At 32.1% G+C, this 19,318-nt stretch overlaps 1 protein-coding gene across 4 annotated transcripts in view; it reads left to right on the forward strand.

Moving 5' to 3' along the window:
• Nucleotides 1-15,080, forward strand: part of rg (A kinase anchor protein rugose) — a 684,927-nt gene extending 669,847 nt beyond the window's left edge. For all 4 annotated transcript variants that reach the window (XM_085960838.1, XM_085960839.1, XM_085960840.1 and 1 more), the window contains 12 exons: nt 2,544-2,656; nt 3,630-3,770; nt 4,545-4,664; nt 4,776-4,989; nt 5,202-5,386; nt 7,361-7,622; nt 8,956-9,117; nt 9,395-9,524; nt 10,764-10,897; nt 11,428-11,624; nt 11,948-12,099; nt 13,644-15,080. In XM_085960838.1, coding sequence (XP_085816964.1) covers nt 2,544-2,656; nt 3,630-3,770; nt 4,545-4,664; nt 4,776-4,989; nt 5,202-5,386; nt 7,361-7,622; nt 8,956-9,117; nt 9,395-9,524; nt 10,764-10,897; nt 11,428-11,624; nt 11,948-12,099; nt 13,644-13,734 — 1,901 coding nt within the window. In that variant the 3' untranslated portion in view covers nt 13,735-15,080. The remainder of the gene's footprint in view (nt 1-2,543; nt 2,657-3,629; nt 3,771-4,544; nt 4,665-4,775; nt 4,990-5,201; nt 5,387-7,360; nt 7,623-8,955; nt 9,118-9,394; nt 9,525-10,763; nt 10,898-11,427; nt 11,625-11,947; nt 12,100-13,643) is intronic.
• Nucleotides 15,081-19,318: the final 4,238 nt, after the last annotated feature.

Here is a 19,318-nt window from a genome sequence, read left to right on the forward strand (position 1 = left end):
TTAGGACCGGTGCCGCCACTTCAATCAGGTTCATCAGATTGAAATGTCCCATTGAAGCGGACGAAACCAGTCCTGATAATTTAAGGGTGGATTACAAAAACAACATAATATGTCAGAACTGAACAATTTTACAGGAGAGCAAAAAAACTCTTCCTTGTGATTCATATTTTTTATGTGATACTACACAATGTGTGCTTAGTTTTCAATGAGATTTAATAATTAAAAAAATATGTAATAGACAGATATCATTTGACTTAATTAGTATGATTTACTTGTAGAAACTCTTTTGTCAAATGATTTTGTTTCGCTGGATTAAATTTTTTTAAACATCTTTTAACTCGTGTTATGGCGTGCTGTTTTTGAAATAACAATAAATGAGAGTATAAATTTAAAAAAAAACAAAATGACGTATAAATCTCAAATATGAAAAAAAACTGACATGTTGTTTTTATAATCAACCCTTCAATTATTAAACGATGTGGAATAATGCACTCTTTGTTTTATTCAAATTAATACCTATAACAACTATGGATTACAATATTATGGAACACAATTTTAAATTCTGAGATTTCGTTTTTTTAGTATTTCGAATCTCGGAATTGATGAAGATGAGATATTTAGCCGAAACACGTTTCAATCTCTTAACTAATAATTTGAATGTTTTCGATTGAATACAACATACAAAAAATCACTGTTTAGTAACATGACTTAAAATTAAAAAAAAAAAATCACTATTAGGTGTAATATTTTGTTATGTGTTATCCGATTATTCAATTCCTAAAAATATTATATAATATGTTAAGATACACAGCTTGAACCTATCGACATATCCATAAGAAAGTCATTATCTACAATATTTTAAATAAATAAATAAATTCAACGTGTACCTACCGACGAATATAATTTGGAAAGTGACGTAAATTAGTAATTATAAAATGTATATATAATGGATACAATAATTAATAATTGTCAATCTTTTGTTTTTAATTAAAGTGGATTAGCTTCTTTATATTTCACAAAAAAAAAATGTGAAAGCTAGTTCGGGATCCCGGTTGTTCAAACCCCAAGAATGGTCGTATTTGCTTTATATATTAGATATATATTATCATAATTGATACAATAGGTACTTATCTTTAACTTAATTTACAATCCTCCATGCAAAGTCGTTATTCAATAATAATTGTTATAATAATAATTTATAAAATCTAATTTGCAGAAGCTTTAAAAACATGTGCAAGATATTTATTATGACACAGTTGTGCTTAAAAAAAATAGATTGAGTAACAATTTATATTTTAGTATAATTAGTGTATTATTAGAATATAATATAAAACTAAATTATGAGTAAGCAGGCCTTACTATCCAGTATTTCACATTATGCGGTTACTAAATTTCAGCCAGTTACTGTATAAATCTTTTTCTTTCTTAGTAATTAGATTATTTCATTTTAAATGCTTTGCTGCGTTAAAATGAGTCCATGTTTATCTTGCAGTCAAGTATAATAATTGCAAATCTGTTCACATTTCGCAAATTACGTTGAATCGTGCGTAACTGGGGTTTTTATTTCGTTGCCAAATTTCAATTAGTTCTTACGTCTCTCTGTTTTAAAAATCTTACTCAAATAATTTACACTTAACAACGTCTTACTGAGTAGGTACTTACTTTTTACAAATTTAAATCATAATTAGATACTTCGCTCGTGTGTGCGAAAAATTAGGGTGGACACTCTACATAATTCTTATGCAAGAAAAGATTGCAAATATTATATTATTTTAAACAGTACCTAATTAATGGGAGATTTCATTTTTAAATTGATAAGAAATGTAGTTATATACGAGTAAATAGTGTAAATATTATTACAGCAAAGTGTGTATAAAAATTGTACAATAAGTACCTATCAGCATTTTTTATGTATTACGATGCAAACTTTTGATATATCGTTTGGGGTGGTTTCGCTGAATATTAATTAACGTTTGAATAAAAATTCCTCAAAATATTTTGCTTTTATTCGTAGAATTATATCTATATTTCAAAAGATTAATATTTTGTATCAACTATCATAACATTTTATAATAATATATATATGTGTGTGTGTAGGTACCTACTAGAAACGTTTTACTAGAAATTTCATTAATAATTAATAACACTTACTACGTCAGTAAAAAGAAACTAACCTTGGCTCGGTTTATATTGTTACTTTTGTTTTCAATTCCTTTCTAGACGTCTAATAATACAATCGGACATGTTCTATTTTTAGAGACACATTCTTTTTTCGATTTTCCCTCCTATTTGGACGGGCGCCTGTTGATTGACGTAGGGACAAATTGTATGGAACTGTGATCGGCGTGTCAACTAATTGAACTAAACTCTGGTAGAGCGGGAATCCAATGGTACAGACGGGCATTGCCCATTGTATATATGTTCTATCTGATTTTCCATACACTTAGAATAGGTACTATAATATTTATTAGAACATCCAATCCTCAGAAAATACATTATAATATGAAACATACTAATATAATATTTGTTATTCTTTATTACAGGCCGTACCTACAATGACCTCAACCAGTATCCCATTTTCCCGTGGGTCCTTACAAACTACGAAACTGAAGAATTGGACCTCAGCCAGCCTTCCAATTACAGAGACCTCTCTAAGGTTGGTTTTTTCGCAATTCAATTTATACATACTTATACTTATAGCGCCTGTACACATGCATGGAATTACTGTCGGCAATTATTCTTATTTTAAACTGTCATGACAATAAGTGTTTACACGTAAAAGTGCTGACTGTCTCTCCAATCTCATTCTTCAAGAGTAAGCGAGACGCGAGATTGTCATTTTATACTACTATCTAACAGGTTGTTTTGAAAATCGGAGCTCAAAATGGGTAGTTCGTTTTTTTACCGGCATGTTCGCCCCGCCCCAATTGCTCTACTGCGCAGGCGCAGATCGAAAATAATCTACTTGCGCGCAATAAATCATCACAATTTGGAATCTTCCAATCTTGTTTGATTTATGCACGCAATCTTGGCAACTGCAGGATAATACAAATTTCCCCATACATTTTCTTACTGTGCACAGTACATCCATGCACGTGTAAATGAGGTATAACTACAAATTCCGAAAGTTTGTCCTACCGCGATGCTCACAGGGAGCAAAAAATGCAAATCTGTACCTATTATCTTCGTGAAAGGATTAAACAATGTTCTTCGTATGCGACATTATAATATGCTGGCCAGACCTTCTGCTTGTATATTAAAATACATTGCATATTTACCTACCAGTTTGTTTAATTTTATTTGATTTTAAGTAGCGATACAATATAATATATTGTATCAGATACTTGCATACGTAACTACATAATTTTATATTGAAATTTAATACCTAATTATTTTATTTGTATTATGTAATTTTTTATTGAGTTTATGGGGGGCACTGATGAAAGCTGTGCCCCAAAAGTGGTAGTCCGAAATAGTTTGGACAATTCCGAACTACCTGCTACATTATCTGGATAACGATGAATATTGACACAACTGAAGTGCCAAATATGTCGTCTATGGCCTTAGAATATCACTGTGGTTTATCGCCTATATTCGGAAAATCACTAATCGAGAAATATCTTTTACAGCCCATTGGTGCACTGAATCCCAGCAGGAGAGCATACTTCGAGGAGAGGTATAACAGCTGGGAGCATGATTCCATTCCCCCATTCCATTACGGTACCCACTACTCCACTGGTGCCTTCGTACTCAACTGGCTTATTAGGATAGTAAGTGACATCTAGAATTTCAATTCATATAACATGATATTTTCAGTAACTCGGAAGCACAGTAAAAATCGTTGCCTTCTTTGGAATGTGTCGCCATGTTTTATCAGAAACTTAAGACGGTACTTCAGTGAAACGGCAAATAATTTTCAACTATAGGTACGACGAAATTTTTGACTCGCTGGCAATCGGAGAGCGAACGTCGAGCTGTGAACACGTCGATTTGTTTCGTGATGGCGACGGGGGTATTCATTTTTAAATCGTGTAAAGATGACTAAAAAACGTTACCCATTTACTTTAAAAAGAAAACATGTCAATGAATATATTAGTATTGTTACTAATAGAACAATAAACAGAACATTAAATGGACGCATGTCGGATTTATATGACTAATTATATTTCGTTCGGCACGCGTCGTTTGCACAACTGAGGTATAGCCTTAATAATTTTTCGTTTCTTCTTGAAGCTTAAATTATAGTTTTCCGATATTAAAAGTTACAACGAATATTAACTATTAAAATCGTAGATATACGTCATGCTATGAATCGAGAGGCATATCTTAATTTATAAGTACAATATAAGTATTTTTTTAATTGATTGCGGCGCCTTTTTGCGTACATGTCAAAACGGCCAACAAATTAATTACTTTTAATCACGATTAAACTCACTTTCCACCGAATGAAAGTAATTTACTACAGTCGCCATCAACTACTGATCTCAAATCAATAATATGAAGTCATCATGACAGCACATTACATTTTTGTTATTTTTTATTAGGAACCCATGACTACGATGTTCTTAGCCCTCCAAGGAGGAAAATTCGATCATCCGAATAGACTTTTCTCATCGATTGCACTATCTTGGAAGAATTGCCAGCGCGATACGTCAGATGTTAAGGTAACTGCATATTATTTTTACATTTTGTTATTCACCATTTCATGACTTAAATTGACTTTTGTCACAATTGTTAAACTTCATCGGTAATTAAAAATTAATCGTTTGTCTCAGGAATTAATACCGGAGCTATTCTTCTTGCCTGAAATACTTGTCAACGGCTCAGGCCTGAGGCTTGGATCATCGGGATCCGGCGATGTGCAGCTTCCGCCATGGGCTTCATCTCCTGAAGAGTTCGTCCGGCTTCATCGTATGGCTTTGGAATCAGAGTTTGTTAGCTGTCAATTACATCAATGGATCGATCTTATCTTTGGATACAAACAAAGAGGTAAATGTGTATCTTATACCGACATAATTATTATAATCTCCTTTCCTTTCCAATGATATTTACAGTATGCTCTTTCGCCAGCTCCATTCCTGTCTTTGTTCAGCATCCATGGACGCCCTTTTTCGTAAATCTTTCGTGTCAGATTCATTCCTGTAATGTGTGATATGTTACTATTGAATATTATTAACGATTTCAATTTAACCTGAATTTAGGACCCGAGGCCGTGCGCGCGACAAATGTCTTTTACTACCTGACATACGAGGGCAGTGCAGATCTTGACAATATTGTGGATCCTGTGACGAGAGACGCTGTTGAGGATCAGATCCGAAGCTTTGGCCAGACGCCTTCACAGTTGCTGATGGAACCGCATCCGCCCAGGAGCTCAGCTATGCACTTGGTAAGTACTTGTGTTAACAAATAGCTATAATCTATCCGCCACGTTGACAAACTAAATGACAGTACAATGTGCTGTAATCTTCGAGACGTGTGGATCCGAAAGGGAATTGGTCGAATATTTGAAGTACCTAATTTTCTGAAAACGATATCGAAGACTAATCGATTATTTAAATAACGCTTACCTACTCTGATTTGTAAAACAATTTAAATACGATTATTTCCTAAATAGAATACCTTAGCTTCAGGGCTAGAATAACGAATAACGCGAATTATTCCGTCTGAAAATAATGAAATCATAACGTGAGAAACACCTGATTAAGACAATACAGTCTGTAATCGTAATAATTAACCCACGTTGACCCACCTCGTAGAGCGGCCGTTTTTGTAGAAAGACGACGACGTGGTCGCGGGTTTGAACCCGCGGCTGAAAAATAATGATTATGTTATTTTTTCACTGTATATTTGATCCAGTGTAATGCTTCAAAATGGGCAAATGACTAAAACTATTCCTCGTAAAAATTCTGTTAACACAACTTCCATGTGTAGGCTTAAGTTTTGATCGAACATTGTAATTTATTTGTATATACTTAGGTAGTTTATCGTATCAACTGAATTAATATTTTTTATGAATATAATAATAATGTAACACCGAAGAAATATTAGTTTAGTTACTTAAAAATAACATTTAAAATAAACTCGAATTAAATATTCAGTGTGTTCTGAAATTTTCAAATTACGCCTAATAATGTGGTAGAAGAAACTGCACATAACAATCGATCGCTTTTCAAGTGTCCAATGTTATTCTTCTTCCTTAGTTAGTTAGTCTGTTAGTCTTGTTAGTTGTTAGTCTTTCATGCATCCAACAGACATACTGATCTAATACAATAATCAAAATCATTGCATTGCCTCGTTTTTTGCCGACATTACTTATTCCAGGGTTTCCCAAACTTTTTCTGCAATGGAACACTTCGCAAACCCGGAAATTTTAACGGAACACTTTATGAACATGAATAAATAAAGCACTTAATGACTGATGATTTTGAGTCCTTGAATTGTATATCTTCTTGATATTAGGCACAATATTGGTAAGTTGTGTTCTAATATCTGGTGTGGCGTCGAGTCTGTTCCTGCGCTTTGACTTTGTTGCAGCGTAAAAAGAAAATTTCGCTTCGCATTAATAGGTCGTAGAAAACGGAAGTAAAACAATAATAGCTTGTTTTGAAAAAATGGGGTACTTTTCTGACAAACTCGCCCAGAAATCATTTAAAGGCTGATCTTCAAATGAGAGTCACTAATTAAATCAATAAGATTTTCATAGTCACTTGCGCTTAAATCTACTGGTTTAGCTGTCACGCAAAATGGATTCCGAACCCAGGAATGGTCCTTACTAGTTTTCAGAAAATATTGTGAAAGATTTACTTTCAAGTAATGTAGGTGTTCTAAAAATACTAAATATACTTCTCCATCTACTTTAGAATTGAATTCATTCAAACATTCATGTTAGGCAGAAAAACAATCAAAATTATTAGATTCAACGCATGAAATCCAAAATTATATTTTTTTATCAAAAGATGCAATTTTATGTCTTGTTTTAAAAATTGTATTACTTTTTCCTTGTAATGGTACCTAGATATTTGACGTCATAAACATCAGTGGAGATTGATCATCACTCGCCTTTCAATATGAAGTAGATTCTTTGCTTATTTTAGTTTTACTTATTTTACTTCTACTCAGTAATGTGTTGCAGTATATTAAACCTTTCAAAATTATCGCGGAACACCTATTCAGGCTTGGCGAAACACTGGTGTTCCGCGGAACATAGTTTGGGAAACCCTGACTTATTCCATCATTTGAGCACCTGGTAGCCTGTCTTCATTCAAGAGCTTTATCAAAGATTGCTAAATCTGTCAAATTCGTCTTCCGATCTTCTTTTGGTTCATTATCTATTTTCTTCACGTCGACCTGCCTCTTTCAGAGCCCCATGATGTTCGCGGCCGCCCCCGACGACATCTGCATGACCATGAAACTGCCATCAAACAGCGCCATATGCCACGTCAGCGCCAACACCTACCCTCAGCTGGCAGTCCCGGGAGTTGTGACGGTGAGCGCCGGTCACCAGTACTGCGTGCACCGCTGGAGGGGTGGATGCTCAGCTCCTTCGCCGACCGCACCTTACGATCCTCAGCCGACGCATCACCATGCTGCACAGCCGCCGGTGGCCATGGACCCCGTCATCGGTGAGGAAATAAATCACTTATCCAATCAAAAATTACGCGTTATTCCTCCGTCCTTTTACCTTTGAGATTTTACGTCTTCTGCGCAATTTTTATCGTTCTATCACTGCAGTGTTGTTCAATCTCAGGTTTCAAGTTTTCTACCAAATATTTGTCATATTGTCAGTCGCTTTCGATAAACTACGATGAGTTGTAATAAAGAGTTATTTTATGATAAATTTAATAGCAGTAACCCAAAATGTTTTTAATAAAAAGTGAAAAAATAAAATGTCTGCAGGTAAACTTTAAAAAATACTCGGGACTGTCAACAGCATAGTCACAAGTTTTTCTACAAACATTCATAAAATACATATAAAATCAAATCAAAGAAACATATATCAAAAGTGTTCACATATGTTACAGTTGGTAACCTACATAATCAATCCCAAAATGGTGACCCCGACGTATCAATACTAAAAAAATAGTAGTTTTACACTAAAACTACCAGATGTTGAATTGTAATAAAGTGCTCAATATGTACTTACCGTTTTATCTTTCGGGCACAGATATTTATAAAGCAGTACTTCTCCTAATACTGAAGAGATACAATTCTATTTCAAACTATGTTTCTACTATAACTGATATACTGCAATAAAAATGGGAGACATTTTTTATGATTGCTAAAAATACGTTCTATTCGGCTACCTATCATAATAGTGCAACAAAAATGTGAATCCTAAATCCTTCCGAATTGCATGTAGAAAATCCTTGAAACTATTTTCGGATTTCCAATAATTGTTTTTATTGTCACATGGAAGTGCGATTTTTGAAGGTTTTTCCGGCGGATTTGACTTGAATAAAGAATTTTTTATACTAAGACTACTTAGGTACCCAAAATTCGCACAATATCAATGCCGTTTTTTGTACCACTTTATTTTCTTTTCGATTATATTATATTTTACGAAGTTTTCGTGAGGTGATATTTATTAATCGTTTCAACATTAATTATTTATCATCAAGCATCTGCATTAGTGAGAAATTCCTGTTGGATAGTTATATTTTATTTATGACATCCTAACATACTTTTTTGTTCGAATAGGTGCACCTATTCATATTCTGAAATGGTGTGAATTTCTAATGCAACTAATGAAACCATTTTATTTTTTTAATATTTCTTTATGGGAGAGTATGATAATTTATAAAAAAATACAATACTTTATGAGTTTTCTTTGGTATTTAACCTAATTTTAAATAATATCCGCTGTTGTCTATTATAATATTATTATTTTTTCGTCATATGAATGACAGCTGTTAAAAAGCTCACTTCCGCCATATTTAGTTCTCAATTTTCCCACAGCCCAAGGAGGCGCCAATGCGCTCCAGAGACGCCATCTTGGCGACAACTTCAGTCAGCGTTTGAAAACCCGCGGCAATTGCTTCGTCACAACTGTCGACTCCAGATTTTTAATCGCTTGCGGATTTTGGGACAACAGTTTCAGAGTTTTCTCAACAGAAACAGGTGAATTATCTACATTTTTAATAATATGCTGTATTCACAAATTCAATGCATAAAATAAAACAATTTAGAATGATTGTCGCTTAATAAGTATCTTTTGTCAAATGAACTATTCATTTCCAAAGATATATTTTTGCTAAAACATTTTTTATTAGTAATATCGTAATTCTCGATAACAATATCATAAATACGTAAACATGCCACATATAATAAATAAAATAAAATAAAAAATAATAATTATAGAATATTTTGTAAATTTTTTTATATTTTTATCCTACAGCCAAAATTGTGCAGATAGTGTTTGGACATTACGGAGTTGTAACTTGCGTATCTCGCTCTGAGTGCAACATCACCTCCGATTGCTACATTGCGTCAGGCTCAGCTGATTGTACCGTACTCCTTTGGCACTGGTAAGTTAAACAACACTTTTATTCAGAGCGTTGGAGCAGACCCTTTTTTGAGTTTCTCCGCTCCGGGACCTAATACTTGGTCCGGCTCCGCTCAGGGGTCTGCTCCGCTCCGGGTAAAAAGTTTTAATAAATATTATATGTATATAAATGTTAAAAAAATAAGTAGTTTTAAGATAATTGTCATTTTCATTACCTACCTATTAATTCTATTAAACAAAATTCCGACAGTAAATCGTATCATTTTTTGCCTCTTCTATCAAAAAAGTAAGGTTATTTATCACTCGGCAGTGTTGCCATATTTCAAATAATTCCAGTGTTGCAAAGTGTGAAAATATAATATTTTCATTGGATTTTAGGACGAAAATTTAATAAGCAATAAAAAAAAACATCCGGAGCAGTGAAGCACTACAAATTTTCAGTGCTCCGGGTAAAATGCCAGTGCTCCGTGCTCCTGCTCCGAGCTCCGCTCCAACAGCTTTTATTAACCAGTTCTATTCCTTCAGTGTGTTTTCTCGCTCTGTGAGGCCATGATCGACAGGCCGCACATACAAATTTCGCATGAAAATTCTGAAGCTTCCGATCTTTTATGATTCATGCATGCTCTTGCAACTGCAGGATAATACAATGTTTACAATATGTACATTTTCTTGTTATGGCCACGATAATACGTACTGTCAGCCAGGGCTCGAAATGGAAGGGAACGCACCGGAGCGCCGTTTCGGTTCGTGAAATCTGTAAAGTTATCGCTGTCTCGTGGACAAAATAATTTGACCATCTGAGCTAGATATGGCATATAACAAAACATCTAGCACACTTATGTTTATCAATTTGATAACCATGTAAATATCCTCAGAAAATTTTCGACCACTCCGGTTCGTAAACTTTTCCATTTCGAGCGCTGCTGTCAGCAGTAGATCAATATCGTGAGACATAAAAAAGGTTAACATGCTTTTTACAAAAATTACATTTAAAATATGAAACCAGGAGACCCATCCATATGTTCATTAATAAGAACTAATGTGACCTTAGTAATATCTTGTATAGAAAAAAGGCTTGACTCTGCAACCTGAGAATATACATCATTTTACAAAATATTGATGATTGGTGAACGAAATGGAAGTACTCTTTGATTTGTTTTCAGTTGACCTCCATAAATAAGATCGCAAAATCAATGAATGAATCATACTTAAACTGATGATGTAGGTATATCTATAATAAATTGTATACTTGATATTCCAGGTCTGCTCGACACCAGGGAATAGTCGGAGAAGGAGACACTCCAATTCCTCGAGTAACTCTAACTGGTCATGATAACACGATTACTGCCGTTCTTGTGTCTGCTGAACTTGGTCTTGTGCTAAGTGCCAGTACAAGTAAGAACCATTATCTATTTTCAGGTCTAGGTCAGGAGGCTTTTTTATGAGTCTCTTATAGCTCAAAAATATAACTCTTCCTTGCCATGACATTGGGTTGATCCATAATAAATTATTGTTATTAAATATTACTATTATTGTAGACAGATTTCTGTCAAATGTAGATTTTATAGAAAATATTTATTTACGATAAAACTAGCAACATCCGTTTCATTAATTGAGTCATCTTTTTTCAAATACCAATAGTCCAGCATTTCAAATTTCGTAGTAAACTACTTTTTGTGTTTCAAGCGTAAAAGGTTTGTTTTAACGTTAGTATTTTGTCGATTATATTGTATTTTAAAATTAGAACAATATCCCCATTTTTATTAGCTGATAAACCCTTCATTGCAATAAATATAATCGAAATAAAATGGAAATTTATCGTGAAATTTCACATTGAATACTATGTATGTATTTTTCCTTGCATTTTGACCTTAATGTGTGGTGTTTAGAGATATACGCCTGAATTGAATTTTCTGAATTACCAGATGGCCCCGTCCTCATTCACACGACATTCGGTGAACTGCTCCGATCACTGGAAGCACCAGCCGGAGCGGGATGGCCGCAGCAGCTGGCACTCTCCCGTGAGGGTCTTGTGGTGGCGGCTTATCAGCGAGCGCACCTAGCCGCATTCACTCTCAACGGACGGCGACTTAGGCACGACACTCACAATGACACTTTCCACGTAAGTGTTTTTCAGTTTATTTCTGATAGTCGTCTCTCCACATATAATAATAATAATAATGGTTCACTTAACAATTATTCCCATTAAGGTTGACTACCACAAAAACAAAATTTTATACTAATGCGTAAAAAGCATTTCTCTTATCATATAATTATATAATGTACCTACTGAGAATTAAATCGAAGTTCGAAAACCATGATTATAATAAAACCTTTATCATTCTCTTTATAACAGTAAATCTTTCACCCAATTAACATGGTAGTCGTTTGACAAATAATAAACAGTGTTGTTTCTGTGTGATTTAAAGTCTAATTTTATTTCAGTGTTTGCTGTTATCGCGTGATGGAGAATACCTGGTTAGCGGCGGTGAAGCGGGCATCGTAGAAGTGTGGCGAGCTTTCACTCTGGCGCTGCTTTACGCTTATCCTGCCTGCGATGCGCCCGTCAGGTCACTCGCCCTATCACATGACCAGAAGTAAGACCACATCCATACTATACTATAGCAAAATAAGCAACAAATCATCATTATATGAATTTTCACTTTTATTACTTTGCCAAAACAATTCTCTGTTTTCACGCAAACCTTCATGCAGGCACCCTAAATAAAAATCATTTACAGCAAAACAATATGGCAGCTATGCTGGGCCATCGTACTAGCATACTGTTGACCTCTGCTCTACAGTACGCTAAAACGGTGACACAATTTGCTACCATGTTGTTTTGCGCTGAAGGCTTTCTTTAGATTGATATTTCCCTAAGTCATCACTCTTGCGTAGCAGTGGAGCCCCTGCATCCCGGGTTCGTATTTTACAGCTGTATAAACTAAACAAATGAGAAGATTTAGGTGTTTCCGTATACTTTTATAAGCCACACGGCATACGGAATGTATGATTTGGGTTCATGGAAATTGAAAATCTGGCCGTGGCTATACGCCGAATGCCTCTCTACCATAAAATGAACAAACCGATTGCCAAATTTGACAGATTGCAACTGACAGTCCGCGTTTCTCGCATGTCAATTGTCATTCATACTTGTTTTCTTCCGTGTTTCATTAGTACCAAATTGAGTGTATTATTTTGATTATTATCCAATGGTATTATCTTTTTACTATTGATAATATAATTGCTGCTTCATTTTATTTAATCATGACTGCTTTATGTACCTATCCTAAACGTTGCTTTCGATGAAACTAACCTATAACGCTGCAAATTTCGTAAAAGCGATGATGCCAAACAAGAGTTTCGTTACCTATCGTTTAGTAAAGACACATCACACGCACTTTAATGAAAACCTAATTTATATTTAAGTATAAAGGTTTTTTTTTTTAATCTCAACTCATTAGATTGTTCTGAAATCGCTTTATACAGAATAAATGGGTATACTATTATGATAAGCATTTGTCTTTTGTTTGTTTACATTCCATGAGATTCCCTATGTATTGTAACCTAATGATTATAATACTTATTCAATAACGTTTATTCGGCATTTGGATTATCCGGCCATAGTGTAATACAAATCAATCAATGTAAGAAATAATAAGTAGGTATGCAATAGCGATTTCTACATATTTCATTGCCACTATAAGACTACTATGGGTTTCTACCGACAAAATGCGAAAATTGACATTGTTTATCGTTTTTGTTTGACATAAGCGACACATAGACATCAAACTTGTCAAAAAGTAACCATAGAGAAAAATATTTTTCTGTTTTTGTACTAGGAATACTTAATCTAAATATATGAGCATATCCAAAAACTATGATTTAAATGGAGCATAATTGAACATACCGGCAGCCGAGTATAAACAGTTGGATGAACATGAATGAACACTCGACTAGTATTTATATAGTAATAAACGGTTATGGCATAAGGTCACACGGCATTCGACAGCCTATTTGGATGAACAGCCTATAAATCTGTTCTCAGTTTATAGTAATAAAAGTCTCTGTGTAATTTTCTTAATTGGAACAATGTATTGCAATAATTTTCGATTCTAAAAAAGTCTTTTTTATTTTTCAGATTCCTTCTGGCCGGTTTGGGCAATGGATCTCTCGTCGTGTTTCACATAGACTTCAACAGATGGCACCACGAGTTCCAGCAGAGATATTAAAAGAGAGAGGACGGCGGCTAGAGAAATAAATAATTGCTCAGCATAAAGCTTATAAAGTCACATTATAATATAGTCATATAGTAAAACCAATAATGTATTTTTATGTACTTAAATCCGGATTTTGGCTTCATCATTGTAGCTTTGAATATTTTGTACTTAACTTAATGTAAAATTAACCTTGTATACTAAATAATAAGGTTTATTAATTATTGACTTTTGATTGTAAACGTTTGGAAAGGCTTTTAGTACGGACTATTGCAATATTCAATAATTGGTATATTGATATAGCTAGGAAGCTTTGCTAAGTCATGGTTATACTAAAAAATTGTTTACATTTCAGCATCACTTCTATGTCGCTTTACCTTTACATGATTCAATAAGTGTTTACACATTCATTTACAATATAATATTCTTCATTAATTGGGATAACTAAACTAACTAAGTGCGAGAAACAAATCTGTGGTCTTTTGTCATTTTATATAAAGTGCTAAATTTCATTAACATATTAGTAAATTCAAGACAGATATTTGATGATTATTTTAACAAAATTTATAATAATTGCAGTTTCCTTTCTCAGTTTTCTGGGAAAAATTAAAGGTTAAATTATTTCTAATAAAAAATTATTCTAATTTCACATTTATCATAAAAAGATCAAAGTTCACAGATATTAATCATTATAATACAGCCAAATACGGATAGCAAAATCATTAACCTCATTTGCGTATTCCATTTGTGACTATAAAATATTATGAACCTTCCTCTGAAGACTATTATATTTTTATTTTTTGTAGTCCAATTAATTTTTCTCGACAAATGTTTTTCTAAATTTTATAGCAATGATTTCTTTATCGCATTAATATAATATATTTACTATACAGCTCATAATAATACTTGTGTTAATAATAAAAAAATACACTAGGCCGAATCTATTAAACTATTTAATAATGAATACTTATTTTGTCACATCGTATTCTTTTAAACCTTTTGCATCCATTGACAATCGTATAGAAATAACTTTTCAATGCATCAGGCTTTATACTTTATAATATTACCTCCATAGTATTTTTTTGTCAATGCAAACATTTGTACTTCCAACGTATTCCTTCAAGCACTGAATTATTTTCTAAAAATAATGTTTGTATTTTGACTTTGTTTATGTATTATTTTTAGCAATTTGACTGAAATTAAAATTTTTTCTTATTTAGTTTTACAACTCTTTTGCTTTGTATTCATCACATACTATAAACATAATATCGCGAAAGTGCTGCCAAAAGTTGTTAAGTCAGTAATTTATATATTTTGAGTTAACAACAGATCATGTGTCTATATATAAATATGTATGCTAGAAAAAAATTCAAAGGTCATCCGATATATAGAAAATGCACATAAAGCATAAAGAAATTGACATTATGCCTGATTTTAGATGGCATTTCATATTGCAATTACTCCATAAGATGATTTTGAGACTTACCAATTTTTGGCAGTAACCTCGCCATATACAAACTATTATACTATGGTTATTTATAAAAATAATAACCATATCTACTGTTAAATATAGTTAAGTATATATTGAGTCAGGAGAGAGCTTTGTCACGATGAAAACAAAGTCTTATAATAACATCATTATTTGATACTAAAATTAAAGAGTCTCTTGGCCAGAGCATTTTGTTTCCATGGAATGATTGTATTTAAAAGTATTTTCTGCATTACAATTTTCGTCCCTTATTTCGAGTGCTTAAAGTCAGACAACGTTATCTACAAAAAAGTGTTTTTTTTGAGATAACGTTATTTTACTGTTACGGCTACATGATAGTCAAACAACGTTATGTCAATCTTTTCTAATTTCTTATTAAATCGTCAGTAAAGTTTAACGCTAACTACATAAGTTACCCTTGTTTTCATATTTTTTTAAAACTATCCCTATAAATTTTTGCATCATCATAAGCAAGATAAATGTAATAAATTATAAAATATTAACATTAGGTTTTAAATAAACATTTCCCTTGTCGAGTTACAAGAATCTAAAATAACGGTTTTTGGCTCTCCTGTAAAGTTGCACTTTTGTAGATAGTGTTGTTTGACACTAAGCCCTCGATTTGTGATCTTTATTATGTATTATTTTTATTTGTATTTACTATATTATTATGGTGAGAGGATTAAAGTACTTAAATTACGATAAGAGAATTTAAAATTTATAGTATACGTTCATCAAAAGTTGTATATTGCTAAAGCTTATTGATAAGTAATATTATTAAAACTATCGGAAACATTATTTTTGCCAAATCATTGAAAATACAAACAAATAAGAATGATAACGCTTAATAAATATATTTCTTACGTACAGTCACAGTATCATATACATAAATATATTTGCTATATAGTTTTTTACGCTCACGTTCAAAACAAATTTGATATGGAACAGAAATTATTAAAATATGCACCGACCTCACATATACAAAATAAGCTATCGCACTAAGTAAACAATATTTTCAACATTACTATAATACAAAAAATTATAATATTCATTATGTACAAACAGTTGAATATTTTATCAGAATTAATTTTGTTATCAATATTAATTAACTGATATATTATAATTTCTTAATTTTCTCAACACACTTTATAATTCACCTGTATCTTATTTCATATTTTTGGCATTAGCATTCTATGTGTCGTGCTATGATCACTAAACAAAAGTGAATGTATAAAACAATGAGCTCGCCACGCCGTAGGCTTATGCATGCGCTTCCATGATTTCATTGAATGCTCAAAGTTTTATTGTCTCCATATGCATGACAGCGGCGAATGGTTTACTTTGTCAGTTATACTTATTTGTTTTCAATGGAACAACATAAATTGCAGATGGTATTGGTTAGTTTTTAAAATTCAATTAAACCCTACCTACACCACAAACCTTTATAGATAAATATACTTCTATCTATAAAATATCTAAAGTATGTTATTAAATCATACATAATTTTATCTACAAAGATAAAAGAATATTTTTTTCTCTATTATTGTTTGGTTAGGCATGGTTTGACTAAATTTTAAAAACCGTCTGCAATTTGTACTCCTAGTTAAATGAAAACAAAAATAAGTATGACTATCAAAGCGTGCATTATTTTATTGGATCTCCACAACCAACTTTTAGTATTATGGTTTGGTCTAGGAAAGGGTGAATTGAATTTAAAAACTAACCAATACCATCCGTAATATTTCTGTACCGGGAAAAAGTAGGCAACTACACGAGAAGCAACCTCTCAAGGGAACGATTTTAAACATTAATATTTTAATTTAATTACCAAATAAGTTTTATTAATAAGCTGAATTTTACCTATTTTCCGTAAATAATTAAATAATTTAGAAGTTATATCACTTACCTAATTTTAAAACAAGACTTACGTAACTACTTTTTCTCGGTTGATACAGATTTATTCTTAGATCAATGAAAACAAATAAATATGACAGACAACGTTTTGTTTGTACTATTAATGCTGGATCTTCACATCCTACCTCAATCCATCGTCACTGGCATGGCATATGAATTTTAAAATATGCCAAAATATTCATTTGTTTTAACGTCATAAACAATAATTACTTTTCATTGTTGTAAATTTTGTGTTCAGCATTCTTAAGCTCTTTTTGCCCGATCAATATTCATGTTAATCTTGCATAAAATATGTATTTTCCTAACATAATTAATATGTATATTATAATATATTTATATTTTTAAGCATAAATGTATCGGCTTATATTCTAAGACAGTCCATAATAGTGTTGACCCTCCATTATAATACAAAAAAATATACTATACTCTACTTCCTATAGTTACTAATCTATCTTTATGTATTGCGTTGATATTTATTACAAAGTTTTTAATATCACTATATTATTAGTTTTAGTAACTACAATCTGTTATCAATGAGTCATGTTTCGATATACTTTACTAACACGGTGATGATTTTTCAAACTTGTTGACTTGTTTAGTCTTATTTTTTGGTATTATTCAATATACATATTATATTCCATCAGTGTTACAATATAATCTGGTAAGCTCTATGTGAATATATATGGTGTGTCTATGGATTGTGACTTGCCCTTAATTATTCTAGATGCAGCTTATAGACTAAACTACATTCTTATGGTAGAGTAAGCTTGGTAGTTAATCTATTAATAAAACACCATTGTTACTTTTTTTTTCATTGGTATCTTTTCTATGTTTTAATCGGATATACTGACAATTTGAATATTCTATCTTGCTGCACTATAAAAAATACCATATAAATTGTGATTCAAAGAATATACCCTTTTGTCAATAATTATTGTCACAACACGTCTAAACATAGCTGACTAAAACAATCATTTACTATCCTTCCTAATCCTTCTTTCAAATCTAAATCTAAGTTTTATTATTTTCAATGAAAAAAATATACAATCATAAGCAATTATTAAACATCTAAATATCTTAAATTAATATATTATATCGTGAGTTTTCTTGGGGTTTTAATGTGCAATATTCCCATGTGATAAGTGATTTAATTCCGGCAATACAATATGTTACCAAGATTAGCCCAATTACATATATCGGTAATATAACTTCCGACTATATAACTTGATGTGTATTTTAAACATTGGTATGAAAATATTTGAATAAAACTATAGTCGTTTAATATCTTTTCACTGAAATTTTCTTGTATTAATAATAATTTTTTTTAACATTACAATCAAAATAAGTCAGCCACATCTGTTTTATATTCTTTTTAGATGTTCCAGTGTAATAACTTTACATCATGTATGCAATTATTGATACATTAAAAAACGTAATAAGCTAAGGCCTTATTGTGAAAATTATTATGGTTTATAACCTGATGGGTTAAGGATACTCGGTCATCATTGCGATAGATGGAGAATAAATTGTTTAGTTATTTGTAGGGGGAAACTCATTTAATGTATAAACTAAAATTACTTAGAATAAATTTAGATTTTTTCATGAATTGGTGCCACAATATTTCACTTAATTAAAAATATATGGTTATGAAAATAAAATATTATGTAATAGACAATTTAAGGCAAAAAGCTTTGCAGTTAGGAGGTTTACATCTGAAGAAAATAGAAATTTGCTTTTGTTAGGAATCGCAGTAAAAGTTTTTATAGTGAAATTGTTAGTTGTATTGGCGTAATACCGAAACGTAAATAATATAGAATTTTGTAAGGTTTTTCAGCACACGATTGTAGATTAAAATAGCCACATTCCACTGTTTATTTAACATCCGAAAAAAAATTGATTTCCAATAATTAACACAACATGGCTGTGCACTTTAATTCCATTGAGTTGAATCTAATTTCACGCGGGCGACATCCGAATGCGATTTCCCGAAAAGGTTTTTCTTGAGACGGAAAGGGTCGGCGAGTGAAAAGTGTCGGTATTTTGGTAACACAAAATATTTTATATTAGCGCTTAATTCCATCCAAAATTGAAACACTTACTGTATGGTTAATCTTATGAAGTAAAAGTTAATTCAAAACGTATCGTATAAGTAAAATACTTAGTTTAAATTCACAATGTAATATAGCATGCAATTAT

The sequence above is a fragment of the Rhyacophila brunnea genome, unplaced genomic scaffold (assembly GCF_057557595.1).
Source record: "Rhyacophila brunnea isolate RB1 unplaced genomic scaffold, BYU_Rbru_1.0 scaffold_12, whole genome shotgun sequence".
Classification (NCBI taxonomy): Eukaryota; Metazoa; Arthropoda; class Insecta; order Trichoptera; family Rhyacophilidae; genus Rhyacophila; species Rhyacophila brunnea.